This window comes from Lepisma saccharinum, chromosome 12 (genome assembly GCF_977018435.1).
Source record: "Lepisma saccharinum chromosome 12, izLepSacc3.1, whole genome shotgun sequence".
In the NCBI taxonomy this organism is placed as follows: domain Eukaryota; kingdom Metazoa; phylum Arthropoda; class Insecta; order Zygentoma; family Lepismatidae; genus Lepisma; species Lepisma saccharinum.
The window spans coordinates 52,201,300-52,223,924 of record NC_139240.1 but is presented as its reverse complement, the minus strand read 5'-3'; the positions used below and the strand labels follow the sequence as shown (position 1 = coordinate 52,223,924).

At 38.0% G+C, this 22,625-nt stretch overlaps 3 protein-coding genes across 3 annotated transcripts in view; 2 read left to right on the top strand and 1 right to left on the bottom strand.

Moving 5' to 3' along the window:
* Positions 1–22,625, top strand: part of LOC145996067 (facilitated trehalose transporter Tret1-like) — a 234,622-nt gene that overhangs the window by 155,414 nt on the left and 56,583 nt on the right. The gene's annotated exons all lie outside the window — the stretch shown is intronic.
* On the top strand, positions 846–7,384 carry LOC145996478 (uncharacterized). Its single transcript, XM_083132968.1, has 2 exons — positions 846–896; positions 5,881–7,384. Exon 2 carries the CDS (start codon positions 5,884–5,886, stop codon positions 7,318–7,320), a length of 1,437 nt encoding a protein of 478 aa, XP_082989094.1. The 5' UTR covers positions 846–896; positions 5,881–5,883; the 3' UTR covers positions 7,321–7,384.
* On the bottom strand, positions 10,592–11,278 carry LOC145996327 (cytochrome P450 6j1-like). Its single transcript, XM_083132758.1, has one exon. The coding sequence runs from the start codon at positions 11,276–11,278 to the stop codon at positions 10,592–10,594; it is 687 nt and encodes a 228-aa protein (XP_082988884.1).

Sequence of the window (22,625 nt, the reverse complement as noted above, 5' to 3'; positions counted from 1 at the left end):
GGGTCGCCTGACCCTTATGGAATAAGGAAAATGTGGCTACATATTCCTTATTTCTTTCATTTGTGATTTTTTGTTTCTCGTTCTATCTTTTGAGCTTGTCTCCTAAGTTTTAGTCGTCAACTTGTGATCACTCTTTTATCTAATCTACTCTCCCATTGTCTGTCTTGTTTTAACATACTCTCTCTCTCTCTTTCTCTCCGCCTATTACTCTGTCTCTCGTATCTATCCCTCTCCTTCGTACTGTCTCTCTACCTATCTCCTTCTCTCCCCTTTGTTTCTCTATCTTTATCTCTCTCTTCCTCTCTTTCTGCTTCTCCTTCAGTCTCTCTTTCTCATTGTCTCTCTCTGTCTCTCCTTCTCTATCTCGTCAACTCTCTGCCCATCTCTCTTTCTCTCTCTCCTTCTGTGTGTCTGTTTCTCTTCTTTCTCTTGTCATTCTCTCTCTCTGCATCTTTCTTTCGCCTATCTCCTTCTCTCTCTATTTCTCTCTCACTCTTTCGTTGAGTTCTCTGCCTCTCACTGCCTCTCTCTTCCTCACGCTCTCTTTAAACCTTCAGTTTATCTTCTGCCTCTCTGTTAAGCTTCTCTCCTTCTCTTCCTTTCATTATCTCATTGTTTCTCCCTCTCTGTCTATCGGTCTCACTTCTTTATTTCACCTCTTGATCTCCATCTTCCTTATTTCGGTATTTTCTTAACTTTCTCTCCCTCATTACTTTCTCTGTCTGGCTTCTTTAATTCCATTCTATCGTTCTCTGCCGTTTTATACTTTAGGGTACGAAACTCACAACAATTGTTTATTGTTGCTGGTAAATGGTAACCATGGTTTCCTGCCTGGATAACTAAATTTCAAGCGAAGGTCGGACAAGGTCGAGAACATCATTCATTATTTTTTGAACGTATGTATTTTCAAGATTACAAAATCAAAAATTGAGATGCTTTAATATTAACTTAATTTCGCTATCTTTATTCTGTAAAGAATGCTGTGTATATAATGTAGCGTGGTATTAAATATGACGTCGAAATCAATGTACAAAGTTCTAGTTTAGAATACCACTTGACTTGAAAACCAGCATTAGAATATAATAATCGTACAGTTTGACATCAAAACTTGTCAAGCTTCAGTTAGGTTGCTTGTGATTTGTCAATGCCAGGTGGATACAACAAGTTTGATTCAAGTCTGATGCAAGCTTGCAGCTTTTGCTTTTCGTCTCAACAAGTAATTTAAAACGATAAGAAAACCTTTAAATTACTTTTTATGTCCAAACGTATCCTTCATTGTGTCACGAAAACTCATGTTTGTTTCATATTTGTTTGGCACTGCCATCTAGCGTCAAGCTTTTCATGTAAAGTGAACAAAATTACTTGTTACAGAACAAAAGTAAATCAAAAGTTAAGTTTCATTAATATGTTCAAGTAACGTACTTGTTACTGTTCATCGTCTTTCCGTACCACGGGTGCCCACGGGGGGGGGGGGGGGATTATGGCGCAGGTTGCGCCATCTAGATTTTTGTGGGGGATTTCCCCCTTTAAATAATATAAAATTCAATTATATATATTTCTCCAAAATATATGTACACACTTTACAAATTAAATGCACTGTATTTAATCCATTAGATGAACAAAAGAAATTGTTTAAGGTTTTTTTGGGGGGGATTCGGAATTAAACGTTGGGTGTACAGTATCCAACTCGAGGTCTTAGATTATGGCGGGTATTTTAGTTAGAGAGGGATTAAATTGAAGGGTGTATCCAATTCTTGTTTTTGAGTAGGTAATATTCACTCTTCAATATCAACAGTAAGTCTAAAATGGGCATGGAAGTTTTGGTGGTAGGATTGAGTATTAAATTTAAAGAGGGTGTTAATTAAATCTTAGATTGTCAAGGGATTTCTGTAGTGGAGAGAGAGAGTTCGAACATTAAATTTTGGAGACTGTATTTAGCGATATGGTATACACACGTTTTCAACCCCGAAAGTGCCAAAAGAGAAGCTGGAAAAGACTAAATATCTCGGGATCCTACGAAAGTATTGACACCCCATTAAATTAATATTCTTGAAAGCCTGCAAGGAAATGGATGTTAATTTGCTTAATTAATGCTTAATTTAAAGCAGGTGCATCATTTGGAACAAAAATATATCGAATCCGCATTTCTAACTTCTTGGCACAGGAAAATTTTACTTTAACAAGTTAAATTTGCACTGACGGAATCGATGAAGCTCTTGCGAGATAGGATTTCAGAAATATTTTATCTTTCCCTGATCGTCGTGTGTGCAAATTACATATAGAAGCGGATATAAAAACTCATAGGACTTTCGGATGATCCATTGAATATTCCTGTAGCAAAGATCTATCGTAGCTAATAGGCCAATGTTTTTTGGTAAACAATAGAGAAACATTGAACACACTTTGAACAAATACAAGAGAATATATGTTATATTTATGCGATCAAAGAATGATTTGAATATTAGTGCACTAAAATTATGTTTCTATTTGGTTACGGTAGTTAGCAAATAAGGAATAATTTATTTAAAATATTGTACAATGTTTCTATTTCCTTGAATATACTTGTTTTTCAATAACTGTAAAGGATACAGTAAAAAAGTCTTAAACTGGTTATCAAAGGATCAACAGTGTTTTCATAAATTTACAAATGTACGTTGCAATTATTCTTTGCTATAGGAAAGAAATAAGTATACGCACGTACCAGATAAATTTTTGTTGGTTCTTAGGTTTGTGTTTTAGTAATTGTTTACTAAGTTGGGGAATTTTGCTACATTACCAACCACGGTAAGAATGCACTCAGGCTCGTTTCATATAAAACAACAATTTATCCCATAATTCGAAATTATACATATTTTCATACGTGACAGAGAATGAACAAAACAATTGAGCATCGACTTCCAAAGACATTGCAACATCCTAGATGCTCGATAATGTTTCTTCAAAAACTTTCAGAATACGAACTGTCTTTCTACCTGTTTACGAACGAATTAATGACTGATTTGAATTGGGGAAAATGTTCTCTCTTGAAAAAAAATGCATTGCCCTATAGAAACATTACAAAATTGTAATATTGTAAAATACGTGTACGCAAGGGTCATTCCATGTCAAGTGTCCTAAGTTATGTTCCTGCTCGATCTCTCTTCGATTTCAATGAAACTGATACAGGTTGCGAAAACGTATTTCACAAGGAGACCTACAAAGTTTCAGATTCATAAGTAATTTCGTTGGGGCGCCAGGGGTGCTTTTAGCAAATACTAAAGTTGCTATGAAATCGCCCCAAACTTTAGCAAGCTCTAACTACTGAATAAATTGCTTTTAAAGATTGCGTTTCTCCAGTTCATGGTCCATGGATATGTCGGAAAGCTGTTTAAATGGTATCCTGCCTGCTCAAATATTTATGGAGTTATCCATCCTTAACCCCCCTCCCTCAAAATTTAGTTCATAAATTCCAACTCATTTTCAGAAGCCTATATCTCAAAACTGACAATTCTCATTTGAACATTGTTAGCATCGTTAGCGAGAGCACATCTAAGTTGTCTAGAAACCTTGTGTTTCATTTTGACACCTTCCCATATGAGGGACATAAACAAGGTTCAAAAATATATATTGAGCAAGATTCACAAGAGTGTATAAAGTCAAGGAGCTAGCTCCAGTGTCGTGTGGACTGAATTGTACTGTGGCTCTGTCCAAAAGGTCTTGTCGGAAGTGACGTCACGTAGTGCAGTTTAAATTCAAATTCAAATTCTTTATTTGCGTGGGCGAGGTTCAGCCTGAGGCTGTTCTGCCACCTAACCCGTGTCATCGATTACATTTAAATATACATTACTTATGTTATTACAGTATTAATACAGTGTACAATAAACTGTATGATTTAGTTACAAAATCTATTGATAAAGTAATTGTAATAAATGTATGAACAAAATGATACAAAAATTGTGAAAAGACAACATAAAAATAAAATGAATAAAAAATAAATTTTAAAAAAAGGATGTAGACAAAATACATAACATAAACATACAAGTTACATCATAGTATTTGAACACAATCTCTGCTCTGCCAAAAGAAAATTCTTTACTTCATTTCGGAAAGATTCTATTTTAGATATGCTCGACATGGTCTTAAGTAGGGCACTCCATATTTTTGCAGCAAAATATGAAAACGACGACTGATATGCCTGTGTGTTGCAGAGTGGAAGGTTAAATTTGAAATTATTTCTTGTATGGTGGCTGTGAATACTAGTGCGAGGGATCAACATGTCTGCCAGATACGACGGCTTGCCAGATGTAATAATTTTATGTATAAGGCAATATGTATGCAGTAGTCGCCTACGGTACATATTGAGAATATTCTTATTATTTATTGAAGGTAAAATATGTTCACGCCTCGGGATGCAAAATAAGAACCGCATGCACGCATTTTGGCATTTTTGAATTTTTGCTTGTAAAGTTTTATTTATTCTACCAGAGTACACTACGTCACAATAGTCGAGAAATGGATATATTAGTGTTTCAACTAATCGCTGCTTGATTTCTGAAGATAATAGTTTGTTAAATTTAAACAAGAATCTAAGTGTTCCAAATGATTTATTGATTTGGCGGCTAATATGCTCATCCCATGATAGACGAGTGTCAAATATTACTCCAAGACTTTTAACTACTTGAGCTCTAGGTATTACATCATCATTTATTTTAATTGTTGTATTAGTGTGCTCGACCGAACCAATAACATTTCGAGTTCCTATAAATGTATAACATGACTTATTAGCATTAATTTTAATCGAAACCGTAGCATGCCGCACGCATCGTTGCAGGCTTGAATACTTGACTCGTGCACTTGATGTTCATTTGTTTGAAATCGTGGAAGTTGAAAGTCAGCCAGATGGTGTGAAAATATAAGTATGAGAACTTTTTAAATGCTATGATTTCTGTAGTGAAAAGCAGTGATTAAACGCGGGAAAAACAACGTGTTCTTAGTTTTATCTACTGGTCCTATTTGGCGTTGCAGTCGAAGTGTCATTCGAAAGACTTTCAAGTCCAAGGCTTCAAGACTGAACTACGAAACCATACTCGAAGTATCATCGCTTCAAGTACTGTCTGTCTTTTACCTTTCGGACACGGCTAGAGTTAAACGCAATATACGAGGGCTATTCAGATTGGCTCGTAAAAAGCAATACACAACCGCAGCGACATGGCGCATGCGCAGTAGCCAGCAGTAATGTGTAATAGCACTCCACACACAACCGCAGTCCATTTACTTCAACAGTGTGCGAGTAGGAACTGACGAACATGGATGCTCGTATGACTGCTCCCGCCAGTTGAGAGTTGCGTTGTGTGATTCGATTCCTTCAAGCAGAAGGGGCCAACGCAGCCGGAATTCATCATTGATTGTGCCGTGTTTATCATAGTGGCGTTACGAGTGATAGTGCTGTGAAAGAGTGGCGAAGAAAAAATTTAAGGCTAGGCGTGCAGATGTGCATAATGAGGAAGATCTTCAATTGTGACCGATGAACTCGTCCGACAAATTGAAGATGGAAAATGCCATTTCACAATTCTTCGAGGAATTTCCTGAAATTTCCAGGACACAATCCACGATGAATTTCGGCTGCATTGGCTCGTGCTTGAAGGAATCTAATCACACCACGCACCTCACAACTGTAATACGAGTGTCCATGTTCATCAGTTCTTACTAGCGCACTGTTGAAGCAAATGGACTGCGGTTGTGTATTGCTTTTTACGAGCCAATCGGAAGTTGATTTCTGAATAGTGCTCGTATTCTATTAGTGAAAAAATCAAAGCAAATATTGTTGCTTGCACTGCTTGGCGTTCATAAGGTTTTAAGTCAATTTATATTTGTTGTAACTTGTTCAGTATGCTGACTTAGGTAATGGGTCCCTTGTCCGAGGTTGCATCACTTTACTACCGTTGCCTGCAAGCCTTCTGCGACGTGGTTATCAAATCTGAAGATGCACCGTATGCAGGCAGTAACCGAAGACCACTGGATCAGTTCCCGGCAAAAATCATCTCGGACCTGATGGAGGCTGTGGTGCTTCGATGTGGGGGCCACGAAGAGAGAAACAAGCACATCCTTTTCACCCCAGAAGTTGGGGTAGGATTTCTGTTCTGGTCGCCAGTGGATTTCGATGATCTCTCCCGTTGCTTGAAGATGAGGGAGATTTTCTTCTGCGGTTTCATTACCCATCCGGAGTCTGTTCGTGAAGACATGAAGATCCTATTAAACTTGACTTCCTTTGGGAAGCTGAGGTTCGTGCCTGCAGGGAGTGTTAACTTCCAGGCGCTGAACCACTCTGTTCTGGGACGACTGCCAAATATTCAGAGCGAAACTTACAATTATCTTAACAACAACATCCTCGCAAGGGAATTCTCTCCTGGACTAAAGCTCCTTTACTTCCCGAAAGAGTTATATCTTTCCAATATCCCTCTGGACGTCGTGGACATACGTGAGATCCTTCTGTACCTTCCCGGGACGAGAGTCCTGCGTCACCCGCTTCTGGTCGCGGCGCTGTACACGCTCCACAAGGATGATGACCACATACCACAATACAATTTAACGAATCTTGACTTGTCCTTAGAGCCACCGTTAGAACACACTGTCGACGACGTGGTAAAAGCTATGTATGTAAGCCTCTACGCATGCCCAGATGCAGAAGTCATATGCATGTTGCTGATGAAAGAAAAATATCTGGAGGACATCTTCAGGATGCTATCACGCCAGACGTGCATAAGAGCGCTGAGAGTTTTGACACTTGACAACTTCAAGCCGGGAGATTACTTCAAGCGCGTCATCAACACGCACGGACGAAGACTCCGTTCGCTCACCTTGGAGACCTACGAAGATATGAAGCTAGGACCCTTATTGGCAAACTGCCACCAACTGGAATGCCTACACTTGGTGGACAGGATCCAGAAAGGGTTCACCGTGCCAGATTTGGACTCCGTGTGCAACTCTCGTCTTCTTGAGCTCAGACTGGTGAGCGAAGTCGAATCTAGCACGTCACTTTTGGGACCGTTGCTTCTTTGCCCAACTTTGGTGATGGTTGAGCTGCACAATGTTCAGCTGGAGACGGCACTTCTCAACAAAGTCACGGGAGGCAGCTATTGGAATAAGCTGGAGTGTTTGGACGTCTGCAACTGCCACAATTTCAGACTGTGTCACGTGATGACCCTTTTGGAGTCCAAACCCAAATTAAAGCATCTGTCGATCAAACGATGTTTTAACTTCACAGACAAGGATCACATCTTTGTTCAGAATTATATGAAAACCAAAGCCCTGGATACTGAATACATGTTCGCAAAAATATGAAAAGCAGAATTTGATAATGATCGCAACTTTGTACCTAATCTAATTTCCTGAATATACTGTTACAGTGAGCGCAGAATAGTATTTCTTTTTCATGAAATGCAAAAACTCCACATTGACTGAATTGTCCATCATGGATAGTTCGCAAATTTTGTTGTTTTCTTAAGAAACTAGCAGTTATTGTTTTTAAACAAGCTTTAAATATTTTAAACAGTGTTTTAATCAAAGACGTTTACAACATAATGCCAAGAAGACTTATTTCCTCAGAATAATGGTTGATAAGAAATCTTGTTAATCCATTTCTTGTATGTACGCATTGCTTGCATTGTAGAATTATTTATCTGGTGACAACAGTAGACTGCAAGAGAAATAATCTGTTAATCGTCCAAGAAAAGACAGTTGTCTAGTTATGAAGTGAACATTTAACTATTTCTTAGAATAGGTATTTATGTTACTTGTAAATTTCGCTTGCAGGCTGTTCGAGAAGGTTCGAACATTGCACAGTTGCCAGGTCCCATTTTATTCAGCAGCTACTCTGTTTTTTGAAATATCACATTTTATTGTGAATGTAACAATATACCAGGTGGTTATAATGAAAGTGACGGTGTTCAAAGTGGTACAGCACGGGCTGTAATGAGAGTAGCAGTCTGAAACTTCGTAGATATTCTAATGAAGCAATGCGCTCGCGAATTATGAAAAAAAAATAGTTCCAATTCTCGCCACCAGGGTACAAAATGGCGTTGTAAGCAGTCAAAACGTGGAATTTTCCGTAACTCTGACGTCAAAGCCGGTGATATTGCCTAACCATTGTGTGAGCTCCCTGGTTGTTGTTGGTGACGCTTGTTGCTTCTTCCTTTAGTAATGTTCATGTAATTCGAATAGTGAAATTATAGCGATATTTTATTACAAAGAGTATTGTTTTCTGCGATTTATAGTGTTTTTCCTGTAACTATACCAAGTTTTGACTGCTTACAGCGCCATTTTTTACCTTGGTGGTGAGAATTGGTACTATTTTCCCCCCATAATTCGCGAGCGCATTGCTTCATTAGCATATCTACGAAGTTTCAGACTGCTACTCTCATTACAGCCCGTGCTATACCACTTTGAACACCGTCACTTTCATTATAACCACCTGGTACATGAACATTAATAACAAAGTATGTTAAGTACGTGACAAAACTCTTTCATGCATATACCATTCAATTATAAAAAGTATTTTAAAAACTTGTCAAGAACATAAACGTGCGTTTCAAACGTTTAAAACAAGTTGTCATTATGGAACGATTATGAACTTTTACTGAATGCTCAAGCCTGGTACAAATCTTAGTACTAAAAGATGAAAGCAGCACATGAATGGACCTTTTTTCAATTTCGTTAGATCTCAAGAAATTATGTTGCAAATTGTGATGCAGTATACTTAACAAAAAACGTCGACGAAGGGCACTACATTTATACAATTAATAATCCACAATATGATGCATTAAATCAGAGATCTTGACCACCTAGTCACCATATTTTATATACAACTATTTTCTGATATTATTTGTAAGCATATACGAGGGTAAATCAAAAAGTAACACAATTTTCACATAACATCTTTACTTCCATACAAGAAGAAGAACTACACATATCACTTTTCCACATATGCCCTCTGCACGGCAATGCATTTTGGTATCGTGCACAATCAGCTTCTGTATCCCGTCCGCGAAGAAGGATTTTGGTTGCTCACGAAGCCACGTCTGCACCGCCTGCTGGACCTCGTCATCTGATCTGACCTGAAAGGCATCTTCGGCCCTTTGAAGTAGGCGCTGCGTGGTCGTCGGTTCAGGTCAGATGACGAGGTCCAGCAGGCGGTGCAGACATGGCTTCGTGAGCAACCAAAATCCTTCTTCGCGGACGGGATACAGAAGCTGATTGTGCACGATACCAAAATGTCAATGATCCCTTGTCAATGATGACGTCAGCTCCCGGTATGATGTAGTCCTTAGTGCATGCAGTTTCAATGAAATTCATTGCGGGATACTTTCTCATCGTCTCTGAAAAATAAGTGTACTATGAGTTTAGTGCTCTCTTAGGTACTTAAGCTAAGTGTTAAATGTGCCCTTAAAATCTTGAATGGCATTCTGAATGATGCAAGCTTGATACATGACAGGTGAGTCAATAGTTTTGACTGTGACGTATTTTGCAAGCGCTGGCGCACAACCACAAGCGGGACGTCGCCACCAAAATAATTTACGTCAGAAATATATTATTTAGTGCAGCAAGAACAATACACACACACAGAGATGAATAAAAATTGAAATAAACAAATAGATAGGAAAATACAGAATCATAATCATTGTCTATAGGGCTCGAGTAAACTAAATGCTGACTCACACATGAATTTAAACTCACTCTCACTCAGAATTAGGGCAATGTGTATTGGAGAGTTTGAAAAAAGTGCATTTTCTTACAGTACAGTGCATAAGAGTTTGGATTTTTGGCAGCTTTTACTTTCAGTACTTTTCAAATTTTGTGAAGAGGCGGGCACTTCCAGATCCTTTGATCCAAAGGTATTTATTTTATTTATGTATTATTTGTCATCAGCAGAAGAAAATATATCCAGTTACATTGGCAATACAATTTAAAGGAAAGTAAAATTATGTATGTTACATGAAAACATCTCATGTACACTACAAATGCTACACTGCTACAATTCTACACGATTATTTATTATTATTATTATTATATGAATACTCTGATACAAAATTCATGTAATTAAGTTATATACAATCATAATTAAGTGCAATAACATACCAACAAATACTGAGAATTGTATTATATCAATGTACAATAATTTCAATTGTGCATTTAATTGTACCCCTTGTACTTACACTCCCTCAGATAATTTGACAGATGCTCATGTGCCACCATTCGAAGAATGTTGTTTTTAGTAGTTAAACCCAACGAAATACTGCCGACTGCCATGAAGGAGTAGTGAGCGCATCCCGCTACGACAGCCTAGGAATGGGTGTCTCTTCATTAATCATATCATGACTCATCGTCATCGTCGCGATTAGCAAAAAAATGGCGGAAAGGGATGCTAAATAATACAAATAAATCGAGTACAAAAGTTTTTGTCTACATCATATCTCTGATTAAATTAATTCAACTTTAGATAATATGGTAACACATACCTGATACGATTTTATCCATCAGTGAGAGCTTCTGGATTCCTTCATATGTCATGAGCACCTCAGAGGCCTCCAAATACAAATCAATTTCTTCCCTCGGTTCATTCTGGAAGAAGTTTAGGAAAAAAGATCATCAGTGCGCATCTAGACAGTCTATTGCTAATTAGATCAACAACTGCTTTCAGGATGTTGCTGTTGGAGTCCAGGAGCGTTTTTCCGTATACTCCGAAAGCAAAGTTGAGGATTCCATACAATGAGTACATCTCAGCTGTTTTCATGGTGTTGATCTTGTTGTTGAGGTTCTTGTGGTGTTCAGTGTCGCAAAGCATGCTACGAGCGCAACCACATATGGAACGGAAAGCTGACTTGATACGTGCCAGAGTAAAGATTGTAGCCACCCTCTCTTTGTAGAACTTCCACCTGTCTCCTTGCATGAAGAACAAGCAGTTGGAGATCATAGGATCGGCATGACTATCAGCGCGATAAGACCAGTCGCTGAAGTCGTCGAAATCCTTCACCAGGACTTGCTTGATGAGTTCGGGATCTCGTACCATAAGGCACGGTCTGGTGCCGAAGAAGAATCCGCCGAACTTGTGACCTGAGAGTTTCATGTAGATGTCAGCGAGCTGTTCACCTTTCCTCATGTTCATGAGAAGGAAGTCCCTGACGTTTCCAACCAGCGGGATTGGTCTCAGTGAGGGGATTCCCTTCTTCTTCCAATGGCTGTAATGTCTTCTGACGAAGGCGTAGAGAGCAGCCAATAGAATCACAAGCACAGCTATGACCATTGTGTTATGTTTGAATATGCTTTCTCAGAGTTCGCTTCCTGTAATTTGAAATAACGATCTTTCAATTGTTGATCAAAATACACCTTAAATACACTTATACCATCAAAATAGACTATATGAAGAATGTTCAGAGTTGGAGTGAGTAATAAACAAGAGTCAAAAGAAAGATTGAAAGGAAGAGAAACTAGAAACTGAAGATGAAAGAGGTAGAGAAACAGATGAACTAAGAGAGAGAATTAGTAAAACCAAATCGCTGCCACTGAGCGAAAAGGACATGAGATAGTAACCACTCTCCTAAGTAACCACTCTGGAGACTACAGTGAGCGATGCGCTGCTTCATCCATGTTTTTTTGTAACGACTGAGAAAAGACAGAGAGAACGCGTGTTTGGCGTCAGTCTATCTGTCAAACTTGTCAGTCTTGCATGATAAGATGACAAAACATTACGTGTGGACCAGGCTTAAGCGTATCTTTTAGTTCTATATCATTATATTTCAGCCACTTTACATCACTTATCTAACTTTGTAGGCTAGCCATTGCTGTGCCTTAGGGAGGGACAACGGGAGATGCTCATCCCAGGCCCCAAGCGTCAGGGACCCCGCACTATTATTAATGCTTTACTTGTAGTGGGGTCATAATTTTGGCCCTTAAATATATACATGCTATTATTGTCCTTGGCTTGACGCCCCACATTAAACATAAAAATATAATGAGTTAATTTAAACGAATTACAAAATAGTCTATTTCTCAATAATTACAATTATATAGGCTACAATATAAAAGTACAGGTAACAAATAATATTATTTTGAAAATGCTTTGCACATATACAAATAGTCAAACAATACAGAAAAGGGGAGAAGGAAATTAGTGGGGTTTGACAATAATGGAGGATAAATAAACAATAGACACAAATATTCAAAAGTTAAGTTAACAACAGGTTAGTATAGGAAGATGTGAGCACACAGGGGGCCTATTGGTGCATCCTTTAACATTAAAATTACAAGCTAATTGAACCCCCAAAACAAAAACGTTCCTACGCCACTGGCCGAGGCAACAATGTACTGGGTATGAAGTCAAGTTAGCTGTATCAAAAAATAACACTCAGAGAAGCCACACAACTCACATGTTCCTATACTTCACATGAAGTGAAACAAATAAGTGTTACTTTCTCATTTTATACAAGTAATCAAATATTCACACCTCCACCTAATGTTAGTGCAACAATATGCAGGCCGGAAGAACAATGAAGGGCATCAATTAAGTTGATTAAAGTACATCAGCAATTATGTTAAATGGCTGTGGAAACTGCTGTTTCCATTTTTATCCGCAAGCATTATTTTCTTGGTGGTGTTTATCGGCTTAATTACATTATTATATTATATATTAATTATATTGCAACATGAAGATCAAGGTGGAATTCGTAAAGGTAGGACAATAACTTCCACGCTTAATTGCAATTTGTCATTTCTAATTGACTTCAGTGTTTTGGGTATATTGCTGCAATCATTTAAGCAAAGTATTTCAGCTAGAAAGAAGTCATTGGTTAGTAATAGAAAGTGTTTAAGGTATGTGCACTTGTGAAGAAAGTATATGGAAATGAAAGATCATTCAATCAACGCTGAATCCCTGTCTCATCATTTTTTGTATTTGTTGTGACAACATAAATGTATGAAGATATATTGTGTACCAGAAGCATAAATAAAACACATGTACAGAGTGTACACATGTACAGTAAGTCTTTCGGAGGGGGTGGAACTACTGGAACCCCTATTTATTTAAATTCCAACACTACTGTATATGCGTGGTAGCCCATATCTTAGTCAGCATACGACACTGGTCATTATATCTATCATATTTTACCTGTTAATGGGATAATAACATGATAATTACCAATTGACCTATTTTAATCATAACATTACTAATGAACATTCTAATATTATTAACCTTTTAATTATAAACTTTGTTATTATTTATGTGTGAGACACATGGTTTGCCCTGTCCAGGGAATGTAAGTCTAGATACGAGCTTGAACACAAGTTTTATGTATTCCTTAATATGCATAAAATAGTAGAATAACGTATCAATACATGTGTGGGTATTAGTTTGCGGCACAGAGTGTAGTAATACAGCATTTCTCCTGCAAACGTACTTCTAGCTAAGAAACTCTTTTAGGGTAGCAACTACAAAGATTAGCTTTCAACCAAAAACCAAAGAACAATTGAAATGTCAATGATAACTTGAAAGGAACTAAAAAGCTTTTAAATACATTCCTTCTCGCTGTCTTCCAGCCCGTCAAATTCTTCGAAATCAAACCTTTTAGTGTCTTATCTCTCAAGTCAGTTACTTGGAGTGGTGCGTTCACAAAAATTACTTGATGAAACTTTGCAGAATGCTTCAAGAAATTTCTACACCGTTCCTGTGACTTGCTTTGAACTTACAGATAGATACAACTTATCAGACACTAAAGTTCATGACAGAACAAGGTCACATGATCAGCTGTTTGGAATAATATTATGCAAAGCTATGAATAAACACCGATTATGTCATCTGGAAGAATTTATTAAAGCTAGTTACTTTGTCCGTTGATTCCAGAGATGTCTTTATCGCGTAGATAACGCTTCAAGTAGTATTTTCCGTCTATGTTTCGCTTAATACGATACTATTTCTTCACAAATGTTCATTCATTGTTAATTTTATGAAGATTTCAATGCAATTTAGATTGAAATACAGTAAAAGCTCGTTAATCCGGACTTCGCTTAACAGACAAACGGGAAAAAAAATAGCAGAATGCAAGTTTTTAAATGTGGCTAGAAGTCAACAATCGCCGGGCACATCATCATAATATGAGTATCGCGTATGTACGTACTGCATTGTATGTACAGTATTACTTTACATTTTACTGTACTGTATAGTGTATTTAGGCCTATCCCCTTTAAATACACCATAATAAACGTGTTTTGTTGCTTTAAACAAAGTTTTAATGCACTTTATAACTAACTAACTAACTCTCTAGCTTTCTTAAACCCGAAGGTTCATGGCTGCAGCAACACAGGCCTTCCATCTGTCCCTATCTTGAGCAAGATCTATATACTCTCTTCCATCCCTATCGATTTCCTTTAAATCCATCTCAACGTTGTCCCTCCATCTTCGTCTTGGCCTTCCTACAAGTCTCTTACCATCTGGTTTCCCAACAAGAATCCTGTAAACTCCTCTTTCCTCTCCCATTCGTGCCACATGGCCTGCCCACCTAAGTCTTCTTGATTTAATTATTCTAATAATATCTGGACAAGAATACAAATTATGTAGTTCTACATTATGTAACCTTCTCCACTCACCTGTCTCCTCATCCCTTTTACGTCCAAAGATTTTCCTAAGGATCTTATTTTCAAATACTCTCAATTTATGTTCCTCTTTCAATGTAAGGGACCAAGTTTCACACCCATATAATACTACAGGCAAAATTACTGTTTTGTATATTTTAACTTTTAGTTTCTTAGATATTAAACGAGAAGACAAAAGTTTATGAAGAGAGAAGTAACATGCATTTCATGAATTAAGCCTACTTTTTATTTCCTCTTTAATATCATTTTCATTTGTTAATATTGTATAGTTCAATCGTATTCGAACTGTAAGGCGCCGAAGTTTCCGAAATAAATATTTATTTTTATCTTCTGAAAGTTTAAAATGTGTTAATAAAAAATACAATTTTCTTTTTTTGAATTACTGTTGTCCATCGACAATGTTTTCTCAACTGAGACAGGAACTACTGCACTCGTAGCTTGTAGAAGAAAACCACTCCAATGCTGAAAACTTCAATGACTGAGAGTGCCTTTGTACCAAAGTTGTGCCTTTCTGATATTTTCCACAAACTGAATGTTGAATGTATCTGTACAATGCTATCCTGCACCTATCAGAGATAGCCTTGAAAAGGTTCCTGCTTTGTAAGAGAGAGTTTAAAGATGAAAGCACTGGCGATTGCTTTCGTACATTGAGCATATTGCTAGAACAAACAGGACTACAATTAAGTGAATCCAAACATTGCTGCATGCTTGTTTTTAACATTATTATCAATCTTTTCCTACTGTGTTTATACTTTCTATCTCATGAATATTGCTGAATGAAATGACGCAAGCTCATGAACATTTAAAATAATTGTACACCACGTGTATTAATCACACACATTATAATTTCATTACTTGCACATTTACCAACAATAAACAAACACATGAAGATATTTTGTGTTGATATTTCAAGGTCAGGTCAAACACATTTTATTTATTATTATTTTTGAGGGGAGCCATAACAGCTTAAAGCTTGAAAACCCCTGGTATAGTTAACTTAACTATGTAATTTTACTGGATAAATTTTAAAAATATATTTATTCTACACGCAACTGCAATTTATAACCATTATCTATCTTTATGCAAGATAAAATGTTCAAATTTTATAGACGGTGTTGCTGCTTTGGGATCGGAAATATCCAGGGGCGGTCCTAGGTGGGTGCGGGGCCTGGGACATACAATACACGCGAGATTAATAACTAAAAAATTTCCAAGTTTTTAAAAAAATGAGAAATTTTTGTTCCTTAGTCTGCAGTACAGATGTCCTATATAAATAATAAACAATTCATTTATATATTTCGAGAACTATAAGAAGAACGTGTTGAAGGTTAAATCCAAGAATTATGCAAGGTTAATAAAAGTTTCTTAATTGGTGTACCTATCTTTTTCATTTCCGATGCACCACTGGTGCGAAGGTTCTTTGTATTTACTTACTTACAAAGCTGGCTGTATGCAAGATGAACAATATGACAATTTTAATAATATCCATATGAATTTACGTACATTCTACATAATAATTATCTTTTGTTTAGTTTTAATTCTAATTTGACGTAGTGATTTTACATTAAAAAAAAAGAGTTATTTTCAATTCATGATTTGATGGTGTAATGAAATGAATTGTGTATATTAACTTTTTTGTGATTGAATTATTTGAACACGATTTTTATGCGTTAGTACTTTATGTAGAATGTAATTTAAGTATTTTTAAATTTTTTTAAAGTACGTATTCTCGCGTCTATAAGCCGCACTTTTTTCCCCGAAAAGTGGACCAAAAAATGGGGCGCGGCTTTACACGCGAATGATAAGAAAAGCATGTGCGGCTTATACACGCGAATGAAAGAAAGTGCAGCGACTGCTAGAATACTAAAACACGTAAGTTGATTTGTTATATTTATCACATAACGGATTCTTTAACAGCAAATCCAACAACAATGCATCTGTAGCAGGCTTTGCAACAATACGGTATCTTATCTTTAAACTTTTTTTTGCAACAATATGATAATATCTTATCTTTGAACACGAATCATCCTTACTGTCGTATTGATCTGGAAACCATTGAGTAAAGTGAAGTTGTTAAAGAAGGTTGTGGGCCTGAGGTCAAGGTTGTTACTATCAAAGGGAGGATGTCTGACAGAAGAATCAGCTACGATGCTCATTTTAAACTTCAAGCGATACGATATGCTGAAGGAAACGGCAACAGATCTGCAGCGCGATATTACGATGTGGACGAGTGCACAAGTAACATTCGTCGTTGGAGAAATCAGAAGGAACAACTTGCTGCAACAAGTGGCAAGAGAAAGACATTTCGTGGAAAAGGAGCCAAATTTCCACAGGTAGAAGAAGAAGTTTTGGCCTTTGTAAATGAGAGAGGAAGTGTGGCTGGCTATGCTGTGACCGTAGACATGATAAGTTTTTAAGCTCGTGAAGTAGCTTCAAAGTTAGACATCAGTCGTCAAGCTTTGCGAGCTAGTGGGGGATGGTGTTCACGTTCTATGCGTAGGAAAAGTTGATCGCTTCGCCGCAGGACAACAATTGCGCAACGTTTCCCTGCAGACTTTGATCAGAAAATTGTTAAATTTCACAAATACGTGATTCGAATGCGAAAGTACAATGATTGTAGCTTGTCTCAATCGGCAACGCGGATGAAACACCTATTTACTGGGACATGCCTATGTCCAGCACAGTTGCACCGAGAGGCTCGCACACCGTATCGATCAAGACGACGGGTGGAGAGAAACAACGATGCACTGTAATGTTGGGTGTTCTCGCGTAAGATTGTGCCAAAGGAGGCATTTCCGCCGGGTATTATCATACGTGCCCAGCAGAAAGGATGGATGGAAGAAGAACTGGTATTGGACTGGATAGACAAAGTGTGGAATTGAAGGTCTGGTTCATTGCTGAAGCAAAAGAGTTTGCTGGTGTGGGACAGCTTTCGTGGTCACCTAACAGACAGAATACAGACAAAATTCCAACAGTTGAAAACGATGTAGCTGTGATTCCTGGGGGTCTAACGTCTGTACTGCAACCCCTAGACGTTTGTGTAATTCGCTCGTTTAAAGCTGCGTTCCGGCGTCTGTATAATGACTGGATTAGTGCAGGAAACCACGAGCTTACAGCAACAGGAAACATCAAACGTCCGACTGTCAATCAAGTGTGTGAATGGATTCTGGCAGCATGGGAAAGTGTAAAGTCGGAGACAATTGTGAAGGGTTTTCTGAAGTGCGGCATATCCAATGCCCTAGATGGTACCCAGGATGAAATGTTGTGGGATGATGATGCTAGAGATGAAGATGACAATACCTCTTGTGCAGAAAATATTTCAACGAGTATCAGCAACGACAGTGAATAAGGGCCTTGAGGACTCAAACTGAATGATACGGTATTAACATGTAGATCATTGCGCTAAAATAAAAGGTTAAAATACTTTTAAAATACTTACTTGAAATTGGCTACCTACGCAAAAAAGTCAATCGTGCTGCTTATAGACGAGGTGCGGCTTATACACGAGAAATTTTATTTTCCTGAAATCTAAGGCCAAAAAAGGGGGTGCAGCTAATAGACGCGAGAATACGGTATGTCAAAGCAATCCATGAAGTTAGGAAGAATCAGTTGCTTAATTGGAAGCACCACGTCATATAAACTCGAAATAAACCGTACAAAAACTATTATTTTTATTTAGCGCGGGATCAATACGCTGTGGAACCTTCTGCTGCACACTACGGGGCAACACCGTCACCAGATTGAGAATTCGATGCATACGTCCCATGCTGTACTCTAACTGGGGATCATCGATAGCAGAACCTTGCCGTCAATATATCAGGCCGTGAGTTTGCGACTTGCAGCCCCAGCTGGCAACTACCTGAAAAGATGGGCCTGAGGGGACCTGCCCCGGCGTACAGTCTCCAAATTCTAACTACAAGCGTGGGGTCGTTTTCGATTCATTGAAGCGACTTGCAGCCCGAGCTGGCAATCAGTTGGAAATATGGCCTTACGTTCTGGTTTCGACTGTGATAACAGGAAGTGCTTTTGCGACAGTGGCGGTGAGCTATGAAACTAGCTAAACGGGCTTACTTTCAATAAACTTACTGAAGTGAACCATTCTGATTAACAGGAATTTTTTGGTGTCCGAAATGGAACATGACCCATGAAGATCAGCACTTTCCAGATTAATTTAAAGATATTGGCCAGAGGAAACGTAAGGATTTCATTAGATGAGTTACTGTCAACTAATTCAAACCAAATTTTATATTTGTCAACAGGCCTAGGCATAAATTGAACACTCTTTGATTATATCCCCCCGATTTATATATTAATATTAAATTTCAAGGATACCTATTAATTAACGAATAAAGTTTAAAAAATTAGCAAGCTATTTCCGAGTACAATTGCTGGGATCGAGGTATCGACTTTTAAAAATCAAATTTAGCGAGCAACGGGCTCACGAAGAACGAGAACCACTGGTCTATAGGAGTAGGAGGGGGTTCCCAAATTTCGTAATACCACCGCTGTCGCATTGCAATCAAGGGGTCCCGGGTTCGATACCTGGTGAAGGCACATAATGGTTCGGGCCTTGCTTTAAATCGTAGACACAGTCCCGATTAGCTTATCTCTGTATAAAGTGAACTTAAATGGACAGAGTTAGGTGGTCCTAAGTTCATATCTTACGTAAGGCATGAATGCTTTGTACTTTCGGTTCCTATCTGCCATTCATCAATTCAGTAATCCTCGTCATCGTCGCGATTAACCCAGAGATGCAGAAAAGCGATGTGAAATACGTTCATATTACACGAATATTACGAAACATACCAAATATATCAGTATATATGAAAAAAAAAAACTATATTTACCAACAATGAGGTGTTTCTTCATACGACCCTTTCGTAGAATCTCAAGCACAGTTCAAGGTTATAAAATAAAAAACACATTGGATTTCGAAATTTGATCGTTATGGTGGTTATCTTAGAATTTTCACAAATAAGGAAGAGAGAAGAGGAAAATACGTGTGTTGTATCGTAAAGTGGTGATTTACATCTTGTTATTAACATGTCAAGGAATGTTGTTTTGTTGTGAGAATGATAGATATGAATTAATCTACTTCAAACGTGTTGTGTAACAGAAAGGCAATCCTGTTTCAGAAAAATCGATATTGGAATATTTAGATTAGCAAGTTATTGTTCACTGTATCCAGTGTGTGTGTGTGTGCAAAGTTGGGACACTAACATCTTTGGGCTTACCAAAAGCAAAGTCATCAATGAAGAAATGTTGCAAAACTTTTAATTTTACAGTAGGTCCTAGACTATCAGGAAATAAGGTTTGTGTGTAAAAAAGAAAATAAGGGATGCAGGAAAAGATTTTTTCTGAAAATTATGCAATGCCCCCGTTTTGTACAACCGGTTGTATGAAACAATGTACATCCGAGGTCTAATGCAAAATTTTCTTGCAAAAACGTTTTTGAAAGAACAAAAGTTACGTTAACCATGAAAAATACAATAAAAGTATTAGGATGCATTTTTGTCATTTTTAAAAAAATATCTACACCATGGACGGTTATTCCATGGAATGAAGGGAATGAGTCATTCCCTTAAAAAGTACACGTATTAACTGTGTTTATGTGGTCAATTTATTTTTACAGTTTCATTCAAACTATTCCTATGTAGTCTTATATCTACTTCTAAGGGCTGTTGTAAAAACCGCGAGACGTGTGTCCTCGTCGTGGTCCTACTAAAATTTAGGTAGCCAGCAGACGACCATAAGTGTCTGTGTCGCTAACCCTCGGCAAAGGGAAAGGGAGCATTCCGCATTCTTCGTAGATCTTCGGCTCTGTCTTCGGCATAGGGAACGCATGACCGCCACACATTCCTGTCTCAAAGTTTCTTTCGAACTAAATCCGCCTAAAAAAAATTGCAATATTTTTTACTTCATTTACAGCGAATTGTGTGTTGTCAGTTATCCCAGTAAGTTTTATGTACGTTATTTCTGGAATTTGTATGAGAAACATAGGTTTAGAAATCATACTTAACAGTTTACCAAATCATTGCGGTTCAATGCGGTTCAATTGACTCGAAGGGAATGAATCCACAGAACACATTTCGGGTCTTGCGGCAGCTAGCTAATGGTGCAGAGGAGAGAGTAGGTGGGTGCTGGAAACATCTTCGTCCATGGCTTGACATCAAGAAGTTTTGATGAGAAGAGAGGGGTTATTTCTGGTGGTATAGTGGAACCACAAGCAAAAAAACCTGCGCAGAAGCACATCGCGCCGATTTAGACTCTACCTGGTGTAATAGAGGGAAAATAGAGTTCGACATTTTAATCCAGACTAATGAAGTATACTAGGTGGTTGCAGAAGAGCATTAAAACTCTACTGTTGGCTTTGGGCCCAATTTTAAAATGAGTTCTGCTCCTAAGCCCATTTCATGCGTAGACAGGCAAATCGGGGCTGGACCTACAGTTTAAATTTTGATCCGAACCTCTATGTGCCTCCACCGGGTATCGAACTCTGTATGCCTTCATAACAAGGCGACAACATTATCACTCTACCATTCGGGAGGGCCCATTTTCAAATGAAAGGGTGCGTGGAGCAGTTCAGGTTTCGATGACATGAACAATTTACTTAAACATCACAGCGTCATCGGCAAACTCAAATCCGCGCTGAAATTCTCCTGACAACATTTGCAACTATGAGAATAAACTAACAACAAGATCAACAGCGTAAACTGGAAATAATGAATCAAAAATAGAAATTAAGGTTTTTACAATTATTTGATAAAAAGAACGCAAAAAAACTTTTCCTGAAGACACTTTCTATTCTTTCAAATTGAGTTATGGTCAACATTTGACATGGCTCGTCACAGAAGCGAACTAAGTGTCGCTTATTCCTCAGATTAATGTATCTCGATGAGAGTACAAAAGATTTATACCACACTGAGGATGTCTCGATTCAGGATCTGTGTAAATTCCATTGAAAATTGTCTCGATTGGGGATGTGTTCTGTGAACCGGTTTGCTAAAGATTTGAGGTTGTCCTAACTCAGGACGTCTTCTTGACTGGAGCCCTTGAGTGGGAGTGACTCATAGGGTAGACATTTCACCGCTTGAACATGCAAGTACACGCGAGGTAGCAATGGAACGATATGATTCCCCCCATCCTCCCTCAACCTGTCATGGACCTGTCTTTTGGATCTGATTTTCACTTACATGGAAATTCAGACAACTAATCACTTGTGATTGAGTCCTGCTAGAAGATGGATTACTTGAAGACTGAACGTGGTCGCCCTGCTCTAGTTCACAAAGCCCGTTCCTTCCTAACCTAACCTAACCTAACCAAGCAATTTTGTATTTTCAAGGTGATTTGGACTATGATCTCCCCTTGCTCCTAAAGGTCGAAATTCTCAAGAAACCACACATCCCGAATAGAGACACTTTTGAAAGAGATCCTGAATCAGGACATTCTGAATGTGGACGTCACCGTACAAAAACCTTTGTTTTACTTGTAGAAAAGCTTTTTTTCAATCGTTCAAGTTAAGTTCGTTGATTTAAACAATTCCCGTGTCTAGTGCTAGTCCTGAACGATTATTTTCATCATTTCACCAAATTCATAGTTAATGTAGAAGTACCCAAGGACAGTAATTGAGAAGAAGTTGCTAAAACTGAAGTGAAAATGCAGAAGATGAATTCTACAATCTAGTGATATAAGAATTCATAAGGGAGGCGTTAATAATAATAACAATAATAATGTTTTTAAAATGTCTTACGACATGTGCTTCCCTTGCTGTAAAAGTCACGGACCGCTCTGATCTACAATAATAAAAATAATCTCTTATACTCAATTTAAGTGCCGGACCCTGTGACCGAGTGGTTAGCACATCGCGCTGCAACGCCAAGGGTCTCGGGTTCGAATCCCGCTCGGGCTTGGTTGTTTCACATTCATCAATTTCATCATTTCATCACTCATCCCCATCTTCGCAAATTAGCCAAAAGGCACAAAACACGAAGTAAAATAAACTAAAT